This window comes from Empidonax traillii, unplaced genomic scaffold (genome assembly GCF_003031625.1).
Source record: "Empidonax traillii isolate 1590-97213 ecotype Southwest subspecies unplaced genomic scaffold, ASM303162v1 scaffold2:size4533513, whole genome shotgun sequence".
Classification (NCBI taxonomy): Eukaryota; Metazoa; Chordata; class Aves; order Passeriformes; family Tyrannidae; genus Empidonax; species Empidonax traillii.
The window spans coordinates 3667552-3688022 of record NW_020955195.1 but is presented as its reverse complement, the minus strand read 5'-3'; the positions used below and the strand labels follow the sequence as shown (position 1 = coordinate 3688022).

Genomic DNA, 20471 nt, shown 5'->3' with positions numbered 1-20471 from the left:
TGTGCCTCACCAGGGCTGAGCGGAGGGGCAGGATCCCCTCCCTCGACCTGCTGGCAACGCTCTTCCCTTTCTAAAAAAAAACCGAAACTTATTTTGAGGAATATCAATTGGTTCTCCGAGAGTCATGTGTTCCCTTTGCCTCTTCCCTCGGTGCTTCCTCGGCCGAGCGCGGAAACAACCGCCAGCGCCGCCGGATTCGGGATGCTGCAATGGAAAAACGGAGAGACCAGCTGGAAGGCCTTTTGAAAGACGGGGGTATCGCATCTTCGGCCGCCGAGCTCCCGGCACCGCCGCCCTCCCCTCAGGCGTGTGCGGGGACCAGCGGGAGCAGGGCCGGCCCCTCGGCGGGGCCGTGAGGGGAAGCGCCGCCCCCGCCGCGGCCGCGGGCGGGGCGCAGCGGGGCCATGTCGGCTCCGCGGGCCGCGGGCGCCGAGCGCGGCTGGGGGCTGGAGACCGAGCCGGAGCCGGAGCCGGAGCCAGGCAGCTGCAGCACCCAGACATCGCACCGGCTGCTGGCCTACAGCGATGCGCTGCTCTCCATCATCGCCACCGTGATGGTGAGCGCCGGGCGGCGGGAGGGGGGCAGGGAGGCAGGCAGGGAGGGAGGGAGGGGCAGTGCCGGAGCGGCCGCGGTCGGTCCCGCCTTTCCGGGTCGCGGCCGCGCACGCCCGGCCCGCCCGGCGCTCCCGCGGGGCCCGGCCCGGCCCGCGGCGCTGTCGCGACATGGGGCGGCGGTCCCCGAGCCCTGCGGTGTCTGCGGTGGCCCAAAAGCGGATGTGGCCTCCGAGCTGCCCGTGGCCACCCCCTCCGGCGACACTGGCGGCCACCTGAAGTTTGTTACGTTTTTTTGGTGAAGCTCATACCGAGAAAAAGAGTTCCGTGTGCTAATAAGGTTTTTGTTATTTCAGATTTTGCCGGTGGCTCACACAAAAATACATCCTGATCAGGTAACACGTGTCTTTTGTTGTTCCTCGTGTCCTCCCAAGCAGATGCAGCATCCTCATATAGCAGTCCTGCTTCGTTTCGAGTTTCAGACTTTAAAAAGCTGAAACCGATGAGTAACATTAAGCCCAGCAGAAATTTTGCATAGGGGATGACCTGGTGAACTTTGGCTGAAAAATTAAATAGCACATGTTGTGATGTAAAGCCTGAATGAGCTGAATATTGTAGGCCACAGATTTTATAGTTACTTTTCTATGAACAATGAATTGCCCGTCTGACCAAAATGTCTTTCAGAAAGCATCTGCTCTTCTTGGTAATAAATCATCACTTAGAGAAGCTACTTATGTAGTGATGTCTGAATGCTGGTGGGATAACACCATAGAATCATAGAATTAACTGGTTTGGAAGAGACCTCCGAGATCATCAAGTCCAACCATTGATCCAACCCCACTGTGATTACTAGATCATGGCACTCAGTGCCACATCCAACCTCATCTTAAAAACCTCCAGAGATGGTGAATCCACCACCTCTCTGGGCAGGCCATTCCAATGCCTGATCACTCTCTCTGGAAAGAACTTCTTTCTAATATCCAACCTAAACCTCCCCTGGCACAGGGGCATGCCCTCTTGTCCGACTGCTGATTGCCTGGGAGAAGAGACCAACCCCCACCTGGCTACAACCTCCTCTCAGGGAGTTGTAGAGAGTAATGAGGTCAACCCTGACCCTTCTCTTCTCCAGGCTGAACAACCTCAGCTCTCTCAGCCTCTCCTCATAGGACTTGCACTCCAGTCCCTTCACCAGCCTCGTTGCTCTTCTCTGGACCTGCTCCAGCACCTCAATGTCCTTCCTGAACTGAGGGGCCCAGAGCTGAACACAATACTCAAGGTGTGGCCTCACCAACGCAGAGTACAGGGGAAGGATCACTGCCCTGCTCCTGCTGGCCACACTCTTCCTGATCCAGGCCAGGATCCATTGGCCTTCTTGGCCACCTGGGCACACTCTGGCTCATATTCAGCTTCCTGTCAATCCAAACTCCCAGGTCCCTTTCTGCCTGGCTGCTCTCCAGCCACTCTGTGCCCAGCCTGTAGCGCTGCAGGGGGTTGTTGTGGACAAAGTGCAGGACCCAAAACTTGGCCCTGTTGAACTTCATTCCATTGGAATCAGCCCAACTCTCCAGCCTATCCAGGTCCCTCTGCAGAGCCCTCCTGCCTTGCAGCAGGTCGACACTCCCTCCCAACTTGGTATTTTCTGCAAATTTGCTGATGATGGACTTAATCCTCTCATCTAAATCATCGATAAAGGTGTTAAACAGGACTGGGCCCAGCACTGATCCCTGGGGGACACCGCTGGTGACTGGATCCCAGCTGGATGCAGCCCCGTTCACCAGCACTCTCTGGGCCTGACCCTCCAGCCAGTTCCTGACCCAGCACAGAGTGCCCCTGTCCAAGCCATGGGCTGCAGCTTTTCCAGGAGTATATTATGGGAGACGGTGTCAAAGGCTTTGCTGAAGTCCAAACAGACACATCCACAGCCTTCCCCTCATCCACCAGGTGGGTCACCTGATCATAAAAGGAGCTCAAGTTGGTCAGACAGGACCTGCCCCTCCTAAACCCGTGCTGGTTGGGTCTGATCCCTTGTCCATCCTGTAGTGCTGTGTGATTGCACTCAGGATGATCTGCTCCATAACCTTGCCAGACACTGAGGACAGGCCTGGAGTTTCCCAGGTCTTCCTTGCAGCCCTTTTTGTGGATTGGTGTGACATTCGCCAAGTTCCAATAGTCTGGGACCTCCCCAGTGAGCCAGGACTGTTGGTAAATGATGGAGGGTGGCTTGGCGAGCTCTTCAGCCAGCTCCCTCATCACCCTGGGATGGATCTCATCTGATCCCATGGACTTGCGTCCAGGTGGCCCAGTAAGTCACTGACTATTTCCTCCTGGAAAACAGGGGGACTCTTTGGCTTCCTATCTCTGTCTACCAGCTCCAGAGGACAGTTGTCCCAAGGGCCACCTGTCCTACTGGTGAATACTGAGGCAAAGTAGGTGTTAAGTACCTCAGCCTTCTCCTCATCCCTGTTAACTATGTTCCCCCCCAAGTCCAACAAGGAATGGAGGTTTTCCTTGCCCCTCCTTTTGTTATTAATGTATTTATAGAAGCGCTTTTTGTTATCCCTAACAGAAGTAGCCAAATTGCGCTTTTGTCTCTCTAATTTTGTTTCTGCATGACCTAGTTATACTCCTAAACTCATCCTGAGTAGCCAGCCCTATTTTCCATAGTCTGTAAGCTCTCTTTTTATCCCTGATTTCCTTCAGAATCTCCCTGTTCAACCAAACTGGTCATCTACCCCGCTGGCTTGCCTTTTGGCACACCGGTACAGCCTGTTCCTGCAAACTCAAGGCTGGTGTCCAGTCACTAGTGGGGTTCTGCAGGGCTCTGTCCTCAGCCCAGTTCTCTTCAACATCTTCATCAATGACTTGGATGCCATATGAAGATTAACAAGGGAAAGTGCTGGATTCTGCACCTGGGATGGGGCAACCCCAGATGTTGGTTCAAACTGGGGAATGAGATGCTGGAAAGCAGTGCCATGGAAAGGGCCCTGGTCGTTCTGGTCGATGGCAAGTTGAATCTGAGTCAGCAGTGCCCTGGCAGCCAGGAGGGCCAACCCTGTCCTGGTTGAGGGAGGGGATTGTCCCACTCTGCTCTGACCTGGGGCAACCACACCTTGTGTGCAGTTTGGGGCACCACAGTGTAAGAAAGATATTGAGCCATTAGAGAGTGTCCAAAGGAGGGCAGCAAAGATGGTGAAGGGTCTGGAGGGGAAGCCGTGTGAGGAGTGTCTGAGGGCACCTGGTCTGTTCAGCCTGGAGGAGACTGACGGGAGACCTCATTGGGTCTTCAACATTCTCACAAGGGGAAGTGGAGGGCCAGATACAGATCTCTTCCCTCTTGTGACCAAGGACAGGACTTGAGGAAATGGCCTGAAGTTGTGTCAGGGGAGGTTTAGGTTTGATGTCAGAGAAGGTCTTCACCCGGAGAGTGGTTGGGCACTGGAACAGGCTCCCTGTGGAAGTGGTCACAGGACCAGGAGCCTAAGAGAGTTCAAGAAGCATTTGGACAACCTCTCAGGCACATGGTGGAATTCTTGGCGTGTCCTGTGCAGGGTCAGGAGTTGGACTGCATAACCTCAGTGGGTCCCTTCCAACTCAGCATCTTCTGTGCTTCTATAAAATCAGGTCAATAAATAAATGTAAACTGAATAAGCAAAGGTGGGAAAAGAAGATTACAGAAAATAAATTAATTCTGAAAAAAACAGTTACGTTAGGAAACAAAATATTTTGAGAAAGTTCACAGTTTTTTTTTTTTTCTTTTATCACAATATATTTTTCTGCTCTTAAAAAACAGACCTTTTGTCTCAGTCTAGGAAGCTCAAGTATGATCTGTAAGACAGCAAATATGCTGCATGGGTCTGTTTAAGCCACTGTAGTGGTAAGTGCCAAATTTTCAGAGATTACACCCTCTCCTTCCACCTTGCTGACAATCATCCCATGAAAACTTGTATGATGTTTCTAGTTTAGAAGTCAGTGCTGTGAAAATAAAAGAGGCACGTTGTGACCAGTCCTGCTCTGAAATGCATTATCACAGTAACAGTGATGAGAAAGCATGTAAGTGAATCTCAAGGTGAACAGAGTACTGGGAAGCCCTTTTACAAATCAAAGAGGTGTGTTGATACATCATATGCCATATTTCAGCCTTAATAAGCTTCTAGTAAACCAATTCCTCTGCAAGGTACTGAAAAGATTGTTGGAAGAGTACTGCATTCTTGGGAGTAATGTAATTTCTCATTTGCAGACGTTGGTAATACTTCCATACTGTAACATTTAGCTTTTGTTTCTCTGTTGCAGAAATTAGGTGAAAGTGTTCAGCAACTTCTTCTAGCAAAAATTGCTGTCTACTTGATGACCTTCTTAATAGTCACAGTGGCATGGGCAGCTCATGTAAGGTAGGAAGAATATGTTTAACTCCAAAGTTGAAGACAAACTAATTTTTAAAAGTACAGAAGATAAGCAGGTGTCTGATACATTTCTGTCTTGCTGACATACTTCTGAATTGCCTGTTTCTAAAAAATGTTGAAAAATCATTTTAAAGAAATGCTGCCCTTAGCATTGAATAACTCCTCTTACACCACTGACATAGTGAGACAGAGAAAAACAAGCATATATCTTTTTGCTTTTCATTTTACCTCATATTTTAGAAGCAATTAAACTTCTAATTATGCTGAAACAGCGTGACTTTGTAACTTGCGCGCTCCAGAAGAGAGGAACTGATACAATACAGCTGCCCAAAAACTTGTCTCTTTGTCCTCAGCCGTGGTTCTCACAAATCAATTGTAATGTTGCAGATTCTACATTTTATAGAGCTGTGGGCACACCCCCACCCGCCCTGTCTTGGTAATTAAAAAGGAACTGACATGCAGGCATCATACTGGAACCACGGCAGTTTTTGTTGGGATTTTTACATTTACAAAGGTTACTGTGCAAGTGGATTGACTGCTTTGCAGTCGGGGTGCGCAACCTGCAATTCAATATTTGGACTTGATACCTCACATTGATGCTTTTATCACACTGCTTTTGTTTGCTTGCATGAGTAAATGCTGAGGCATAGTCTTTGTTTAGTTTGTTTGGTTTAGGGTTTTGTGGAAGGTGATTGATTCTGTTGATTCTAAGTGACATGGATGAGGAATTTCTTTAACAAGGTGTGGGGAAGTTTGCAAGCAAAGCTTTACATTGTGTGATAATAACAAGGCTTTGTCTCAAGATAAATAATTTTAAGCTTTAGCATTCTGAAAATACTCTGTCATTCAAATGGAAACTGAGTTCTTAATAACTGCTCCATGACCTTGACTGTATCTCACCCTTCAGATTTTTCTAACAAATTAACTTGCATGTTTGAGGTAAATGAGTTTTGGTAGCTTGTATTAATACTTCTTTAATACCCGAAATACTTGTATTAATTCTGGAGCAAAGGAACTGAGGTTCCCCTATGCTATCCTAAATGTACAATTTATATATAGTATTGTAAAATAGATTTGGGGAGTTGGCTTGCTCATGATACCTTGCCTTGCCTTGACAGGTTGTTCCAAGTCATTGAGCTTATAGATGATGTCCTGGCTCTTCTGAATCTGGTAAGTCTTGTCATACATGCTGGATGTTTAACTGGCAAGTACAGGCCACCTTTTCTGAAGTGTGTCTGTCAATATATACAAAAGTTTTTAGTTTATATAGCATCACTGTGAAATTTCCAAGTCAGGAAGATACAAAGGTCTCTAATTCCTCCTTTCCAGGGTAACTGATTGATAAGTAACTTGCTTTTAACTTCCAAATGTTTTACTATAAGCCAAAAGAAGCTCTGCACCAGGTTAGTCTGAAGTTCATCTGAGGGAATTGGATATTTTTCTATGTTGTTTAAAACTGTGCTCTCTGACACACAGTTAATTTAATTTTGTTAATAAAAGCACTGGTTAAGCTCCATGAGATAACACTACAGGAAATTCTTTTAGAGGACTAGCTCAAGGCCTGTAATTCTTATCTAATGTAGCTTTCAAAGCCAAGCATTTCTTTGTGCTTGAGATGTTGTTTTTAGTTTGTTTGTTTGTTTTAAATTTTGGTTTTTTACTTATGAAATATTTGCAGTCAGAAATTAATGTTCTTGACAAATCAGAAACACCTATTTAGAAGGTTTGGTACATTTACCATTGCTAAGAAGTCTGTTAAAAACCATAGCAACACTTCTACCTGTGGTATAGGTAACAAAACTGTAGTGTTTTCTAAAATCAACCTGTACAGTTTGGATAGCAGACATGAAAGGTGTGTACAAAACTATCCATTTGTTGTAGTCAAAGCTCAGCAACTTCAGAAATGCAGGTATTTTTCATGATGCAGCAAAGCTGATTTGTTTGATCTGTTTTTATTTTCTGGACACATCTTCAATGAGGGCATTGCTTGCTTTGTATTTTTCCCTAGTGTTTCAGTATGCTTTTTTCTGTTTTAGGCTTGTATGATGATCATAACTTTCTTGCCATATACAGTAAGTACTTTTCTAAAATGTGATATTTGTTTAAATTACAGTGTTGTGTTTTTTTTTTTCTTTATTTGTCTGGAGAAACTTTACCAAAGTGTTCAGAAACTCAGGAAAGTATTACTGTAATATTAACCCTGAATCCATTATAATAGTAAGACACACTTCTTTAAAATTCATGAGGATATGTTATAACCTTCAATTATTGCGTGTCTTAGACCTGGCAGAAAATGGGTATTCTAGAAGAAAAATTATAGTCATAGAAAGTCATAGTATCATAGAACCATAGAATAGTGTGGGTTGGAAAGAACCATTAAAGGTCACTTAATCCTGCAACGATCAGGGGCATCTTAAACTAAACAAGGTTGCTCAAATCCCCTTCCAACCTGACCCTGTGTGTTTCCAGGGACTGGGCAACCTGTGCCAGTGTTTCACCACCCTCATGGTAAAAAATTTCCCATGATTTCTTTTAAAAGAGCAAGTGTATTGAAAAAGGTCAAAGTTATCTGATGAGAATTTTGCCTTTGGTAAGATAAATAAAACTGTATTTCAGACTCCTCTTTGGTTGATAGAACATTTTCCTTTCATGATCTAGACGGAGTTTGTGGTATTGCTTTTGACTTAATCAGCAAGGTTGATTCTGGTCATTTTGATGTGGATGTTCATTTTTTAACTCTGCACAGTTTTTGGTCAGATGACCTAAAAAGAATATTTGCAACTGAACACCATATTAACAGAATAAAATAGTTGCTTAAAATGCATTTTGACTGTTATACGTGTAAGACGGGCACCTGTTTCTCTGTGGCTGTATCTGTTAAATATTAGTCTGCAAAAAATAAGGCTGTGGTCAATAAAGCAGTCTTTATCTGCAAGAGCACATAATTTTAACTTTGCCTTGAAGCTGAAATAATTTTCAGAAAGCTGTCAATGTTAATTTAATACTACACTCTGCTTTCGCTCCCCCACCAAGGAAGCTGCAGAAATTGATACAAGGGAGAGCCACAGGGAAAGGATACTTTTTTGAATCTTTTTAATTTGTCTAGTATCAACAAGTTTCACTGCTATGAAGGTTATGTCCACCAAAAACAGTTAAACTTTATACTCAGCTACAGGCCAGTCTGTGGTTATTATGGAGGCACAGTGTCAGAGTGGTTAAGGTTGAGCAGTATCGATGTCAGAGCAAAGCCATCTCTCCAGATGCCTTTGGTTGGGATGCCTGCATTTATCTGTGGCTAGAAATTGCATTTAGTGGAATTATGTTGAAATGCAAATTATCGTTTAGGTTTTTGAGTTTCAGTTTTGAATGAAGAGTGCTTCCATTTCTCTGCTGTTATTCCTACATTGTTTCTTAATTAAATATTTGATCTAGTTGCATTTTTTTTTCCAGTTTTCCTTAATGGCCTCCTTTCCAGATGTACCTTTTGGTATCTTCCTGTTCAGTGCCTGTGCTGTTGTCATTGGCCTTATACAGGTACTGGAGCCATCCATTTACATTTTTGCTTTTAAATAGACTTCCATGGGTAGAACTAAAACGAAGTTTCTTGTCTAAGAGTGTAAATTGCTAAATGTGTTGTTTGTACAGCATCCTTTTTCAAAGTTGTGCCTGTTGTGATAATGCAGTGTCTGTACGTAAGATGAAAGTTTGCATTTCCACTGTCTTGTGAAGCTGTTTCATCCAACAAAATCAGCTGATCTCCACAGAGTTCCTTTCCTACTCTTTCTAAAAATGCCTGGGGGAAATTGCAGTTTACTTTTCCTGCTGAGGTTCTTTCTGAACCGTGCAGTGGTGGATGAGGGAACTCAGGCTTTCAGCCTCAGTCCAGTGGCACTGTTTTTCTCCTGGTCTTTGTCACATTCTATTCCTTATTACAGAGGTCCTCATTCCTCTTTGTGTAAGACCCCCGGTCATGACAGGCTCTGCAGGGGAGACTAAAATCTTGACGTGCAATGCATTGTGAAATCTCAGAGTTTCTAACATGTTATCCACCTTCCATATGGGAGTGAAGAATAAGTTTGATGCTGTTTTGGAATTTGTTGACCTACAACTTTACGTTTTATATTTGAAATGCTGCATAGGCTTATATGTAATAAGTTCGGTAACTCTCTTCTCCTTGCAGGCTGTGATAGTAGCATATGGATTCTATCACCCACACTTACTGAATCAACAGATACAGGACTCTGAAAATCAGAATTTCTATAAACGTCATATCCTAAAGATCATCCTAAGAGGACCAATTTTATGCTTTTTAGCAGCCATCTTTTCTTTTTTCTTTATTCCTTTGGTAAGTTCTCCCAGTTAGCCAAAAACTTTGATGCAGCAGTTTATATTAGTTGCCTTTAGGACTGTGTATGAAGATAATGATGCCCATGTTAAATATGCAGACTTTCTCAGTTGCCTGTTCTGTGATATTGTGGCTGCTATTTTGCACTGAATGTGTTCAATCCAGACCTGTTGATCTGTAACTTGATCCATGAATTCATATAGTTTAAAAAGACTATTCTGCTACAAAATTAACCTGATTTTTTTTTTTTTTAAACAGACTAGTTAGCCAGCCTGCATCTCAAAACAAATAATTTTGGCTAAGGCCTGCTCTTTCACAGCCTTTTTATCTTCCATCTTTATTTAATGGCAGTGAGTTGCTCCTACTTATTAATAGCTTTTATTATTTTTTCAGAATCCCTACTTGGAACTGAAATCTAGTTTTTGAATGTCTCCTGAGCTTCTGTTCCTCTTGTTCTTTAGGAAAAGGTGGATTTAACTGAATTTTGAGAAAGATTCCAAAGAATTGGCATTGTTTAAATAATACATTTGGGAGGAATCAGGTTGCAGCTGATGAAAGGGGCAGTTATGAGTCCAAAGGTGAAAAGGCATAATTTTATCTGAAAATGTCCAAAGCAGTCATGCCTACATTTTTTGTCAGCAAACTGCTTTTAGTTTGCTTCATTACTGGTACTAAATTAGCTATCAAAATGCAGTATTAAGGATGTGCATGTTCATTTCAGCTGAGCTTTTTTCAGGTTGTAAAGTCAGTATTTGTTTTTCTCTATGTGATTATATCTAAGATTGAGAGTAATATTTCATATTAAACTTGGAAGGTAATTTATATTTTTGTAACTATATTTAAACTGTTCATTTTCTTTTCCACAGTCTTATGTACTTCTTGGACTCGTAATCATTTTTCCACATCTCACTCGATTCATTAAATGGTGTAAAACCAAAATTGTTGGTGAGTAATTAACAAAATTCAAAGGAGTATATTCAGATTAGGTTGTCAGCATGTTATCCAAACAGCCTGTAATGAAGTTATTTTAGTTCTGCTTCCATTTTCAGTCTTGTAATGTAGTAATTTTGGGGCCTATTGATGTGCTTCCAAAGAGTTTCTCCCCTGCTCCCTGTTTTTCCATATTTGTGATGAGATTTATGTAAGGCACAACACATTTAATGATGAAAAAGGTGAAAAACCCCTCTGGTTTGTCCTGAGTCTGCACATGCATGCTGACACAAGTATATAAATGATGGCTGCAGGCTGTCCATCCCTTTTCCCTCCTAAAAAAGGAACACGGGGATGGTAGAATATAAGGAAGTAAGCGCTGTGCTGTCATCACTTTCTTGCCTGCAATGCTGAATAGTCACACATTTTCAAACTGGCAAGAGCTGCACTTGTAAATCATACTTTTTCAGGGGGTTAGATCTCATTAAGTGCTATGGTCTAGAGGATTGCCTTCATGCATGGCTTGAGTCAGCCTAAATCCACGCTCCTTTCCCTCATGCTCCTTGCTTATGTTCTTTCTGCCCTCCTTGTGTCAGGACTAACAATTGCACAGCCGTGTCAATAGCCTGAGCTGCTCCTAAACCCTGCTGAGAAAGAGGTTGCCAGTGCCAAAATAAAAGAGAATGTGGTATCATGCAACTTCTCAGCTGAAAGGTGCAGTGGCAGAGCAGTATAAACTGATCACAGAAACACTAAGCAGATCATGACTTTGGAATCGACACTCACGTGGTGGGGCAGAAGAACAACCTTTGTGCTTCTACTGAGTGCAAGTCCATCTGTTTGCAGTGCAAATGGGCGCGTACTTCTGACTCCCCCGTGTGGCAGCAGTAATAGGGAGGCAGAAATGCTCTGAAAGGATGAAGCCAGGCTGTCAGGGCCCGAGAATAAACACATAAAAATATTGCCCGTGTTTATTGCGACAGGGACGCTGCAGTTTGCAGTCAGGTCATGTCTGTGAACGTCTCACCCCGTTAGACAGCTGGCATAAATTACTGCTTTACTGAATTTCTTGTGGTTACGCTTGCTTTGTATTCAGTTCCTCTTCCTGGTTCCTCTGGAAGGTCAAGCTTTCTCTTTGTCCAACCTAGAGTCCTGCAGCAGTGCATTTTGGCTAGCTAGGTGGTCCAGAGTCCAGTCTTTAGAGATGGGTTTGACTTTTCCTGTAAAAGCTCCACCTTTTGACCACAGACTTGATATATTTTAAATTTTATATCCCAGTTCAGCCACCATACTCCAAGGAGGGTTTCTTCAGCCATAAGTTCTTCACACTGTCATAGAGGACCTAAAGCTGTTACGGCTTCCCGAGGCACAGCATCTGATTTGTTTTGTTCAGTGACAGCTTTGAGTCATTATTTGCTTGGAGGACATTGTTTGCCATACAGTTTAAAGGACAGGGCTTTTTTTGTCCCTGAAGTGCTTGTCTTGAAAGAAACATGAACTTCAGGGAGAGGTACAGATGCCGAAAAAAGGTGGATTGTCTGACCTATGTGAACGACTGGCACCCTTCTTCCTGTAGAAAAATTTTGGCAGGTGGGGAGAAAGAGGAAAGGAGGTCACCATAGGTTGTTGAACTGCCTTGTTTTATACTTCCTTCTTCTTTCATTATTAAGCATCTGAATTTGTTTCCAGGTCAGAGAAATGAAGAGGAGGAACACCACAGCTTAGAAACCTTCACTTTTTACCTCAGTGAGCCTCTGAGTAAGGAACGGGTAGAAGCATTCAGTGACGGAGTCTATGCTATTGTAGCAACCCTGCTCATTTTGGATATATGGTAAGGCTTTGTGCTGCTTCCTTCACTTTGTATTGTTAAATGTATCAACTTTCGTCTGTATGTAATATTTGAGGAAATAAAGTCCATCAGACATTGTCTGTGACTTCTAAAACCTGCAGTGGTTACTTCAGGCATGATTTTCTGGAAAGATACAGAATACAAACCAAAGATACTTCTGACATCCATGTTGTAGCAGTAGTGATCGTCAGTTTATGTAATACATGTTGGGATGTGGAGTTTTGAAGAAAAAAAGCTTTCTCTTTTGCTCATTTATATTTTCAGATGATTTTATCAATAAAACCTATTTAGTCACTTTGGCAGCTTTATTACATTAACATAAAGGAATGCCAGCTTACATTCAGATTTCCTTTTAGATCTAATTTCTTTGCAGAGCTGTTACTTGAAACACTTTTAAGTTAGAAATTATAATGGATGCCTGTTGTTCCCTACTCACTCAGAGTGAGTGGTTTTATAACAGTAATATGTAAGGTAAAGTAAGTTTTCTCTCCACAGTGAAGACAATGTCCCTGATCCCAGAGAAGTTGAAGAGAAGTTCCATGGCAGTCTTCTTGAAGCTTTAAGTGAATACGGGCCAAACTACCTTGCTTACTTCGGCTCATTTGTTACAATCGGTCTCCTGTGGTTTGTCCATCACTCCCTTTTCCTCTATGTAACAAAAGCTACCCGATTAATGGGACTGCTTAACATACTTTCGTTGTCTTTCATTGGTGGGCTTCCACTAGCTTACCAGCTGACCAGTGAATTTGCAGAGAAGTCTCATAATGAAATAGAAGCCATTCAGGTCAGCTGTGTTATCACCTTCTTTGCCAGCATATTTCAGTTTGCAATATGGACTACAGCCCTCCTCAATGAAAGGGAAACCTTGCATCCGTTTGCTAGATACGGTGGCAGGGAGCATGCCTTTATGTTTGCCAAGCTGGCCCTCTATCCTTGTGTAAGCCTTGGGGCCTTCTTTCTAACGTGCTTGTTAAGTGAATTTTCCACAGCAATTTTCCATCTTATGCAGATTGTAATCCCATTTGCTTTCCTTGCCTTGCGCATTTTTGTCAGAATTTCTTTAACTGTTGTAAAGGCCATGATGTCTCTCTCTAGACGGAAGGTTGTGTTGTTAGAAGAAGAAGAGGCATGTTTGTCTCCTACTGAAACGCTGTCCTAAATTTCCACGCAGTGCATGTGAAGTTATGAGATTAACTTTAGTTCTTCTAACTCACATTATCTTCATGTGTGGATTATACTGATCTAAACCAAAGCCTGCGTTGACCATAACTAGGGCATATTTAAGTTTTAGCTGGCCGTGCTCGAGACCCCTTTTCCAAAATCTGCTTTTGAAAATGTTGGGCAAATAAATAGGGGATACAAAGACAAGCATGTTCTGTTTCCTTTGGAGTTACTCTCCAGGAAAAATTGCTACTTGACATGTAACTGCAGTGATGGTCGATTAAGAAATGCGCAAACGGGTACCCAGCAAAATGGTAACCAAACACCAGAGTAGAAGCTGGTTGTGCTACTGTAAGATAAGGAAGTGAGGTATGAAAGACAATGGAGACCTCTGGATTTCTGGAAACTGCATCATGGTAGAACATTTGTGCATATGGTTTGCTGGTCTTTTTTTTTTTTTTTTTTTGTGTGTGTGTGTGTGTGTGTGTGTGTGTGTGTTTCCCCTCCCAAATGGTTACAATGTCTGTTCTGCATAATCACAAACTGGGGATAGCATTTGGAAACCTACCTGTGTTTGAGTGGCTCTGTGTGTGAGTTCAGATGGCAGTTTCAAATGTGATAGCAGTCTTCCAGGCTACCTGAACACAAGTTCTTTGGGCATATTTGCTCTTTTTAAAAAAGGATATATGTAACAAATGAAGATTCATGTGGCTTTGCCACAATCCAAGGTTTCAACTAATTCTGATAACCTCCCAGGGAAAAGGGCTGTGAGACTAGAGGTAAATTTGTTTGCTGTCCTGCAGCAGCAGCTCATCTGAAAAGTTTGCATTTCTCAGGCTTTTTGTGTCTGTTTTCCTGTCTGTTGAATGGAACATCCTTCTGTTATTCTGAAGGCATGATGCCATATTCAAAGAGAGTATCAGACTGCCCCATATGAGAGTATCCCATCAGGTAAGGGAGTTGAGCTTTTTCCTGAGTAGTGGCTAACTAAAGGATCTGAGCCTCGGGAAGACAGCAGAAGAAACTAACCCTGTCGAAGTTCCAGTCTCTGGTTTGGTGGATCTTCTTTTTACCCTTAAGTGCAGTTTGATAAGCTTTACGTTTATCAAGTCATCTAGCCTCTGGCTGCCCTGGAAGCTGTTACATTTTGTTTTGGGAGAGCCATTAGTTTGTATCTTGAACTGTCTTAGTGCCTGACAGCTTTAATGCCATATTTAAAGGCATTTGGGGAATTTTGTTGTTCATCTTAAAAAAAAAAAAAATACTGTGCCGAAGTATGCCTGAAGAAATTATAGGTGAAAACAAACTCAGATGTCTCGTTTCAGTTGAGATCAGTCTTGAAAGCACTTGTGCTTTTGGTTTGAAGCACCTTGATACCTGTATGTAATTGTAAATATTACATACTTCATGTAAAGAGAGTATGTTCAGCTATTCAAGGGGATTTATACCTAGCTGAGGTTAAACAACTTCCATTGTGTCGTGTGTAGCAGGATTTTTCTGATACTTAATGAAAGCACTTTTGGTTCTGTATGGTTTTGTCTCTAATGTGCAGCAGGCACATAAGTAGTGAATATGTGTATTTGTAATAAATTTCAATCAGTGAAATCAGTGAAAAAACAAAGTTTGTAGCTCTTTATTTCTGCTCTGCAGGTGAAACATATCCAATGTTTACAGTTATGCTAGATGGTGGGGGGGGTTTCCTTCAAAATCATCCAAAACCTCAGTTTTGTGATTTTGTATAAAACACACAAATGCTTTTAATGTGATGTGAAGAAATGTTGATTCTATTTCTGTTGGTACTTGAAGAAAATGAGAACACAAACTGAATCTGACCAAGAAGTTTCACTACAGTGTTTACAAGGATGAAATTAATTATAATGTATAAATACTACAAGGAACTGTACTGGCTAACTAATGCATTTTTTCTTTGTATCCCACTTGCAAATAAGTAATTTGTTCTGCAAAAAGAACTTTATTTTTTCTTGTAGTCAAGACACCATTATTCAAACCAAATTTGGTAGCATCCAAAACCTAAACTTGAGGGCAAACTTGATTTGAGACTGTGTAAAGACAGCTGATTTAGGATCATTGTGATAGCTTTGATGTGTTCTCGAGAAACAAACTGCACTAATTTGAATGGTGTCGTTCTCAAGCAGAACATTCCCAAATATAGCTGTTCTTTACAGATTTACTAAATATCACAGGCTTTTGTCTCTAGGAGAATTAAAGTGAAACACAACGATTATGACAATCCCAGAATCACAGAATGGATGACACTAAAAGAGACCATCTAGTCCAACCCTCCAGTTGCAAAGGTCTGTGTCGAGTCGTACTGAGCACCTGCACACAGACACACCAACAACTCAAGAGCCTGTAGGGTCCAACCATCAACCCAGGACTACCACTGTAACCCCTAAACCCCATCACCCAGTGCTAGATCCAGACACCTCTTTGAAAACCAGGGATGGTGACTCCATCGCCTCCCTGGGCAGCCCATTCCGACTACCTCACCACCCAGACAGTGATTTTTTTTTTTTTTTCCTAATATCTATTTTCAAACGGGTCAACCCGTTTGAATGTCAAATTGCTCTCGGGAGTAAAAAAAAAAAAAAAAAAAAAAAAGTGTTGGTCTTTTTTTCTTAAAAAGGAATTTCTTGCATCTCAGTCTGTGCCCATTTATCAGCCACTGAAAAACATCGATGAGATTCCCCTCGATCCTTCTCTCGCAGGCTGCGCAGTCCCAGCTCGCCCAGCCTCTCCTTGCGGGGGAGATGCTCCATCCCCCGCGCCCTGGGACCTCTCCGAGTGCCGGGATCGCGAACCCCCGAGGGCGCAGCACACGCAGTTCCCGGCCGCCCGCTCACGGCTTCTCTCCTCCCCTTCCGCCCGCCGCCGTCATTCCGGCCGCCGCCGCCGCCAGGATGGTCCCGCCGGTGCAGGTCTCGCCGCTCATCAAGGTGAGGGCGGCGGGCTGCGGGTCCCGGGGGTTCCGGGGGTCCCAGGTGTGCCGGGGCCGCGGGCCGGGCCGGGCCGGGCCGGGGGGGGGGCTCGGCGGGCCGGGCCGGGGGGGGCTCGGCGGGGGGGCCGGCGGTGCGTGTGGGGCTGAGGGAAGGGCGCGTCCTTGTCTCTCGTCCCCGCAGTTCACCCGCTACTCGGCGCTGCTCGTGGGGATGATCTACGGCAAGAAGCGATACGGTGAGTGCGGCCTCCCCGCGGCCACCGCCCGCGCCGGGCCCCGCAAGGGCACCTTGAGGCGGCCCGGCCGCCATTTCCTCCCCCCCACCCCCGCCCCTGCCGCGGCCCCGGGTTTGTGCCTTCGTGCCGGCAAAAAAACTGGCTGCTCCTCTTTTCCGAGCGAGCCCGCGGGTGCGGGAAGGTGGGTTTTAAAGCGAGTGCATGTCGCTGGCAGACTATCTGAAGCCGATTGCTGAGGAAGAGAGGAGAATAGAGGCGGAGGAGAAGAAGAAGCGTGAGGAGCTGGAGCGGATCGCAAAAGAGATCGCAGAAGGTAGTCCCTCGGTTTAGTTTATGCATCCCCACGTTCGGCTGCTGGACTGCTGTTTTAGCGCAGTGCTTTTAGGAGGAGTTGTGGCTTTCAGCTAATCCATGGAGGAAATGCTTGGGGTGGTGTGAGGAGAAAATAGTGCTGCTGTTTATTGATGCCTGCATTTGGAAAAGCTCGTCAGAGGAAGCGTTAAAAATGCTTTTGAAACGGGTCGGGACCTGTTAAATGGCTATCTGAATTTCCAGTGAGAAAACAAAATGCTAAAAGCTGCTGCTTATCCTGTGAGGAATAACTGGATATGTATAATGACCGTAGTGGGATGCCCCTTATTCAGCTGTATGCAAGAAATTTACAGTCCCTCTTCTCCGTGCAGTGCAGGAACCTTATAAGTATGACTGATTTTCTAAACTAGAAGTCATAGGCAACTGCGTGTAATTGCATCTCCAGGATTTTAAGCGGTGTCACAGGCGTAGTGTTAGAGGTCAGCTTTATTTGTGGCATTTCTCGTGTGAAGTGAGTGTGCTGGAGGTGATCAGTTCATATTAGTACTGCTACTTTTTTCTCATTCCCTTCCACCCTGTAGTATTCCTGCTGCAGCATTGTTGCCCTGGCCCTTAGGATTATTTCTTGGGTCCTAACAGGGTTCCTTCCCTGCTGCCTTACAGCAGAGTGTGCTGTCTAGCTTGGATTCAGCAAGTTTTTCTTGGGTGGATTTAATAGTTAAGAAGAGACAGAAAACTGATTAATAGCTCAAGCTGTTCTTGGTGCTCAGTAACTTTCCATGGAAACTGGTGACATTTGCATTGTCCTGAACAAAACACTGTACAATTAAATGAACTATACCTACAGAAAATCAAATATGCAGTTGGGTGATTTGTATCACCTGCTAGAGATAAAGCCATTTTGCGTGGCTGTTTTGCCATCTTAAATACATAGTCTCCATTGCTCATGTACTAAATAAATGGGTCTTTTAGATGTTCTCTAACTAGGTTAAACTTTTGTAATTTCGGAGGTAGAGTCCGTGCTGTGGTGTTACCAATCTACTTAAAAATGAAATTTTCTGATTATTTCTGTAGAATGTTTAATCTCTTTAAAAGTGGCATAAAGGTGACAGGTCTGTGTTCCCAGCAATGGTTTTGGTGTGTTTTTTTCAGAAAAGCAATTGTTAAACTTTCATTGAATGCAGTGTAGTTGCTGGAGATTTTTTCCTTACAGATGGATAACTGGACGTATCTGTAAAGATACCTTTTTCTGGGCTTATTTGATTTGTCAGTTCAGAAAGTTGTCTTTTACCAATGAGTAAACTTGAAAGTGCCTTTACCGCAAAGTATGAATTGCAGTTCTGTTGAATAAGCAGAAGTGGGAATCAAAAACTGACTAGAAAGAGCTTAAATAAAAGTAGCTTTTGATTCCATTAATGTTTTGCATATTTCAGCACTAATGCATGGGATTGGCTAGTGTCCTAACGATGTTTGTTTTTTCTTCTCTTACAGCAAGTGAAGATTCCATATTGAAATGAAGAAAAGATCTGATTTGAATTTCGCACATGGAAATACATGGCTAGGCTGTGAACTGTCCAATGGTTTCTGAACTCTGCATGATATTCTATCAATAAAGTACTTACTACACTTCAGTTGGCGTTTTTTGAGTGAGTTGCCCAGAGCAGCAGCAGATATACTTAAATATAGATAAACAGTTAGGCTTGACTGGGGAGTTCCATAGAAATCATAGAATATTAAGGGGTTGGGATGGATCTTAATGATCTAGTCCCAATCCCCCCTCCCATGGGCAGGGACATCTCCCACCAGACCAGGTTGCTCAAGGCCTTGTCCAGCCTGGCCTTGAACACTGATAGGGCTGAGACATCCACAGCCTCCCTGGGTTCCAGTAACTGACCAGCCTCAAAGGTGTGAAGTTAACATCAGTTAAGGAATTGCTGACCTGAAAGGACGGTGATCCCAGTCTTCTGGCTAGCTGACTATATGGTTAGATGGTACCGTTTTGGGAAAAAGAAAAAAATTACTTTTGTCACCTGGCTGGCGTAGTATCAATCAGAAAGTCAGTGTTCTACTCAGACACTCACCCTGTGTTAGGCAGTGGGAGTGATCGCCACAGCAAGGGGGAGGAGGGCAGAGCAGGCTGCCCAGAGCTCAGGGCTGGACATGACCTGTGTGTCAGAACAGAGGATGGTGGGAGCAACTGATGAAGCATCTCATCAAAGCCTCTGAGGAGCAGAGTTTCCTAGCACCAGCCACTCCTTTCTGGAGCATTGTGTTTTGCCATCAATGCTTCCCCTCGATGTGCCAGCCCGGGAATCAAGGCATCAGGGACTGTCCCGGGACACCAGAGGTGAATGATGAGTGTTGCCCTGCACTTTATTCTTGGATAATCTGAGACTGTAGCTGGCTGTTGTCTGACCACACCCTGCCCCTCCTTTCAGCTCCAGTAGTGTAGACGTGCTGCTTCCTAGGGATTTGCAAGGACTATTTCTGCCTCCTGTCACAGCTCCTTCCCCTCAAAGGGCAAGTAACTGATGGCTGACCAGCAGGGATGCAACTTCTGCACAGAAGACAGGCAAGAACTCTGCAGCCCCTGAGAATCAGTTGCAGGGAAAAAAAATTAACCTACAGATTGTATCCTATCAGAAACTGATACAGTTTATCGTGGGGGAAAAAAGGAGAATTAAAGGTCTTGCCTCACTGTTTCCCTTATTGCCATCAGGTTGCTGCATGCGGCTTGCCACAGCAACATGAGGAGCAGTCAGCTACAGAGCAGCAAGGACGTGAGACCACTGACCTACAGAAATACTCCAACAAAATGTGTGGCAGGGCTGTGTGCTCTGCCGGGGGTGCTGAAGGTCCACAAGCAGGTAGAGGAGCAGGAGGAAGGGGACAGAGGAGCTTGTTGTGTAGACAGCAGGGAGGCTTGCCCTGTCCACACCAGTGCAGCTTCCTGCTACGACATCTCCACTGCCGTGTGACTGCAGGGCTACCCTTTTCCTAAGGGAGCGTCAGAGACCCCGCTGCTCCCATGGAAATGGTCCATCCTTGGGAAACAGCCTCCTCCACTGGCACTGCACCCTGTATGTTCATGGACACCCTTCTGCAAGTGTGCATGGTCCCCTTTGGAAATGAGCAGCAGCATGCCCACCCCAATGCTGTGTGGGACAACTTGTGCTCCCACATGCACGTGGGCACGAGGGGCACTGCCACCCACGTCCCTGTGTCCTACCAGTGCTGCTGGGTGTGCTGGGCAGGTACCCTGCACTCCCTGTGTGAGAAGCCCTGCTGGGACAGCCTGCAGTGCTCTGAGCACTTCACACTGGGCACAGAGGGCAGTAATATTAGTCTCCAGGTTTCATTTCCCAGAAAACATTTGAGAACATAAGGAGCTTTTCTCAGCATTTAAGTGTATAGCGTCTTGCGGTGATCTTCAAAATCTCACTGCTTCCCACTCTCTGACACAATGACCTTGTGGCATTTTCTCACCAAAAACAAGGAAAAAAAATTACTTGTTTGGCTTCATCTGCTCTATGATAAAAGCTTCCTGCAGGGTTCTCTTCTCTTGTGAGACCCCTCTTGGAGTACTGCATCCAGGTCTGATGCCCTCAACATAAGAAGGACGTGGAATTGTTTCCAGAGGAGGGCCACGAAGTTGGTAAGAGGACAGGAGCACCTTCCCTACGAAGACAGGCTGTGAAAGCTGAGGCTGTTCAGCCTGGAGAAGGGA

The 20471-nt window shown here is 44.4% G+C and overlaps 2 protein-coding genes across 2 annotated transcripts; both read left to right on the top strand.

Moving 5' to 3' along the window:
• Positions 1 to 390: 390 nt before the first annotated feature.
• Positions 391 to 13690, top strand: TMEM175 (transmembrane protein 175). The gene is made up of 10 exons (XM_027901375.1): positions 391 to 557; positions 909 to 947; positions 4843 to 4940; positions 6071 to 6122; positions 6989 to 7024; positions 8403 to 8486; positions 9133 to 9297; positions 10164 to 10242; positions 11917 to 12058; positions 12572 to 13690. The coding sequence occupies exons 1-10, from the start codon at positions 405 to 407 to the stop codon at positions 13233 to 13235; spliced, it is 1512 nt and encodes a 503-aa protein (XP_027757176.1). The 5' UTR covers positions 391 to 404; the 3' UTR covers positions 13236 to 13690.
• A 2426-nt stretch (positions 13691 to 16116) lies between these two features.
• Positions 16117 to 18375, top strand: ATP5ME (ATP synthase membrane subunit e). The gene is made up of 4 exons (XM_027901494.1): positions 16117 to 16194; positions 16378 to 16432; positions 16647 to 16745; positions 18236 to 18375. Exons 1-4 carry the CDS (start codon positions 16159 to 16161, stop codon positions 18259 to 18261), a joined length of 216 nt encoding a protein of 71 aa, XP_027757295.1. The 5' UTR covers positions 16117 to 16158; the 3' UTR covers positions 18262 to 18375.
• Positions 18376 to 20471: the final 2096 nt, after the last annotated feature.

What these genes read in the sequence shown, in the direction of transcription:
- TMEM175 (XM_027901375.1), top strand. Translation starts at nt 405, where the DNA reads ATGTCGGCTCCGCGGGCCGCGGGCGCCGAGCGCGGCTGGGGGCTGGAG. An exon ending in GCATGGGCAGCTCATGTAAG is followed by an intron (nt 4,941 to 6,070) that starts GTAGGAAGAATA and finishes TTGCCTTGACAG; the next exon opens with GTTGTTCCAAGTCATTGAGC. An exon ending in TCCTGGCTCTTCTGAATCTG is followed by an intron (nt 6,123 to 6,988) that starts GTAAGTCTTGTC and finishes TTTCTGTTTTAG; the next exon opens with GCTTGTATGATGATCATAAC.
- ATP5ME (XM_027901494.1), top strand. Translation starts at nt 16,159, where the DNA reads ATGGTCCCGCCGGTGCAGGTCTCGCCGCTCATCAAG. An exon ending in AGGTCTCGCCGCTCATCAAG is followed by an intron (nt 16,195 to 16,377) that starts GTGAGGGCGGCG and finishes TCGTCCCCGCAG; the next exon opens with TTCACCCGCTACTCGGCGCT. An exon ending in CTACGGCAAGAAGCGATACG is followed by an intron (nt 16,433 to 16,646) that starts GTGAGTGCGGCC and finishes TGTCGCTGGCAG; the next exon opens with ACTATCTGAAGCCGATTGCT.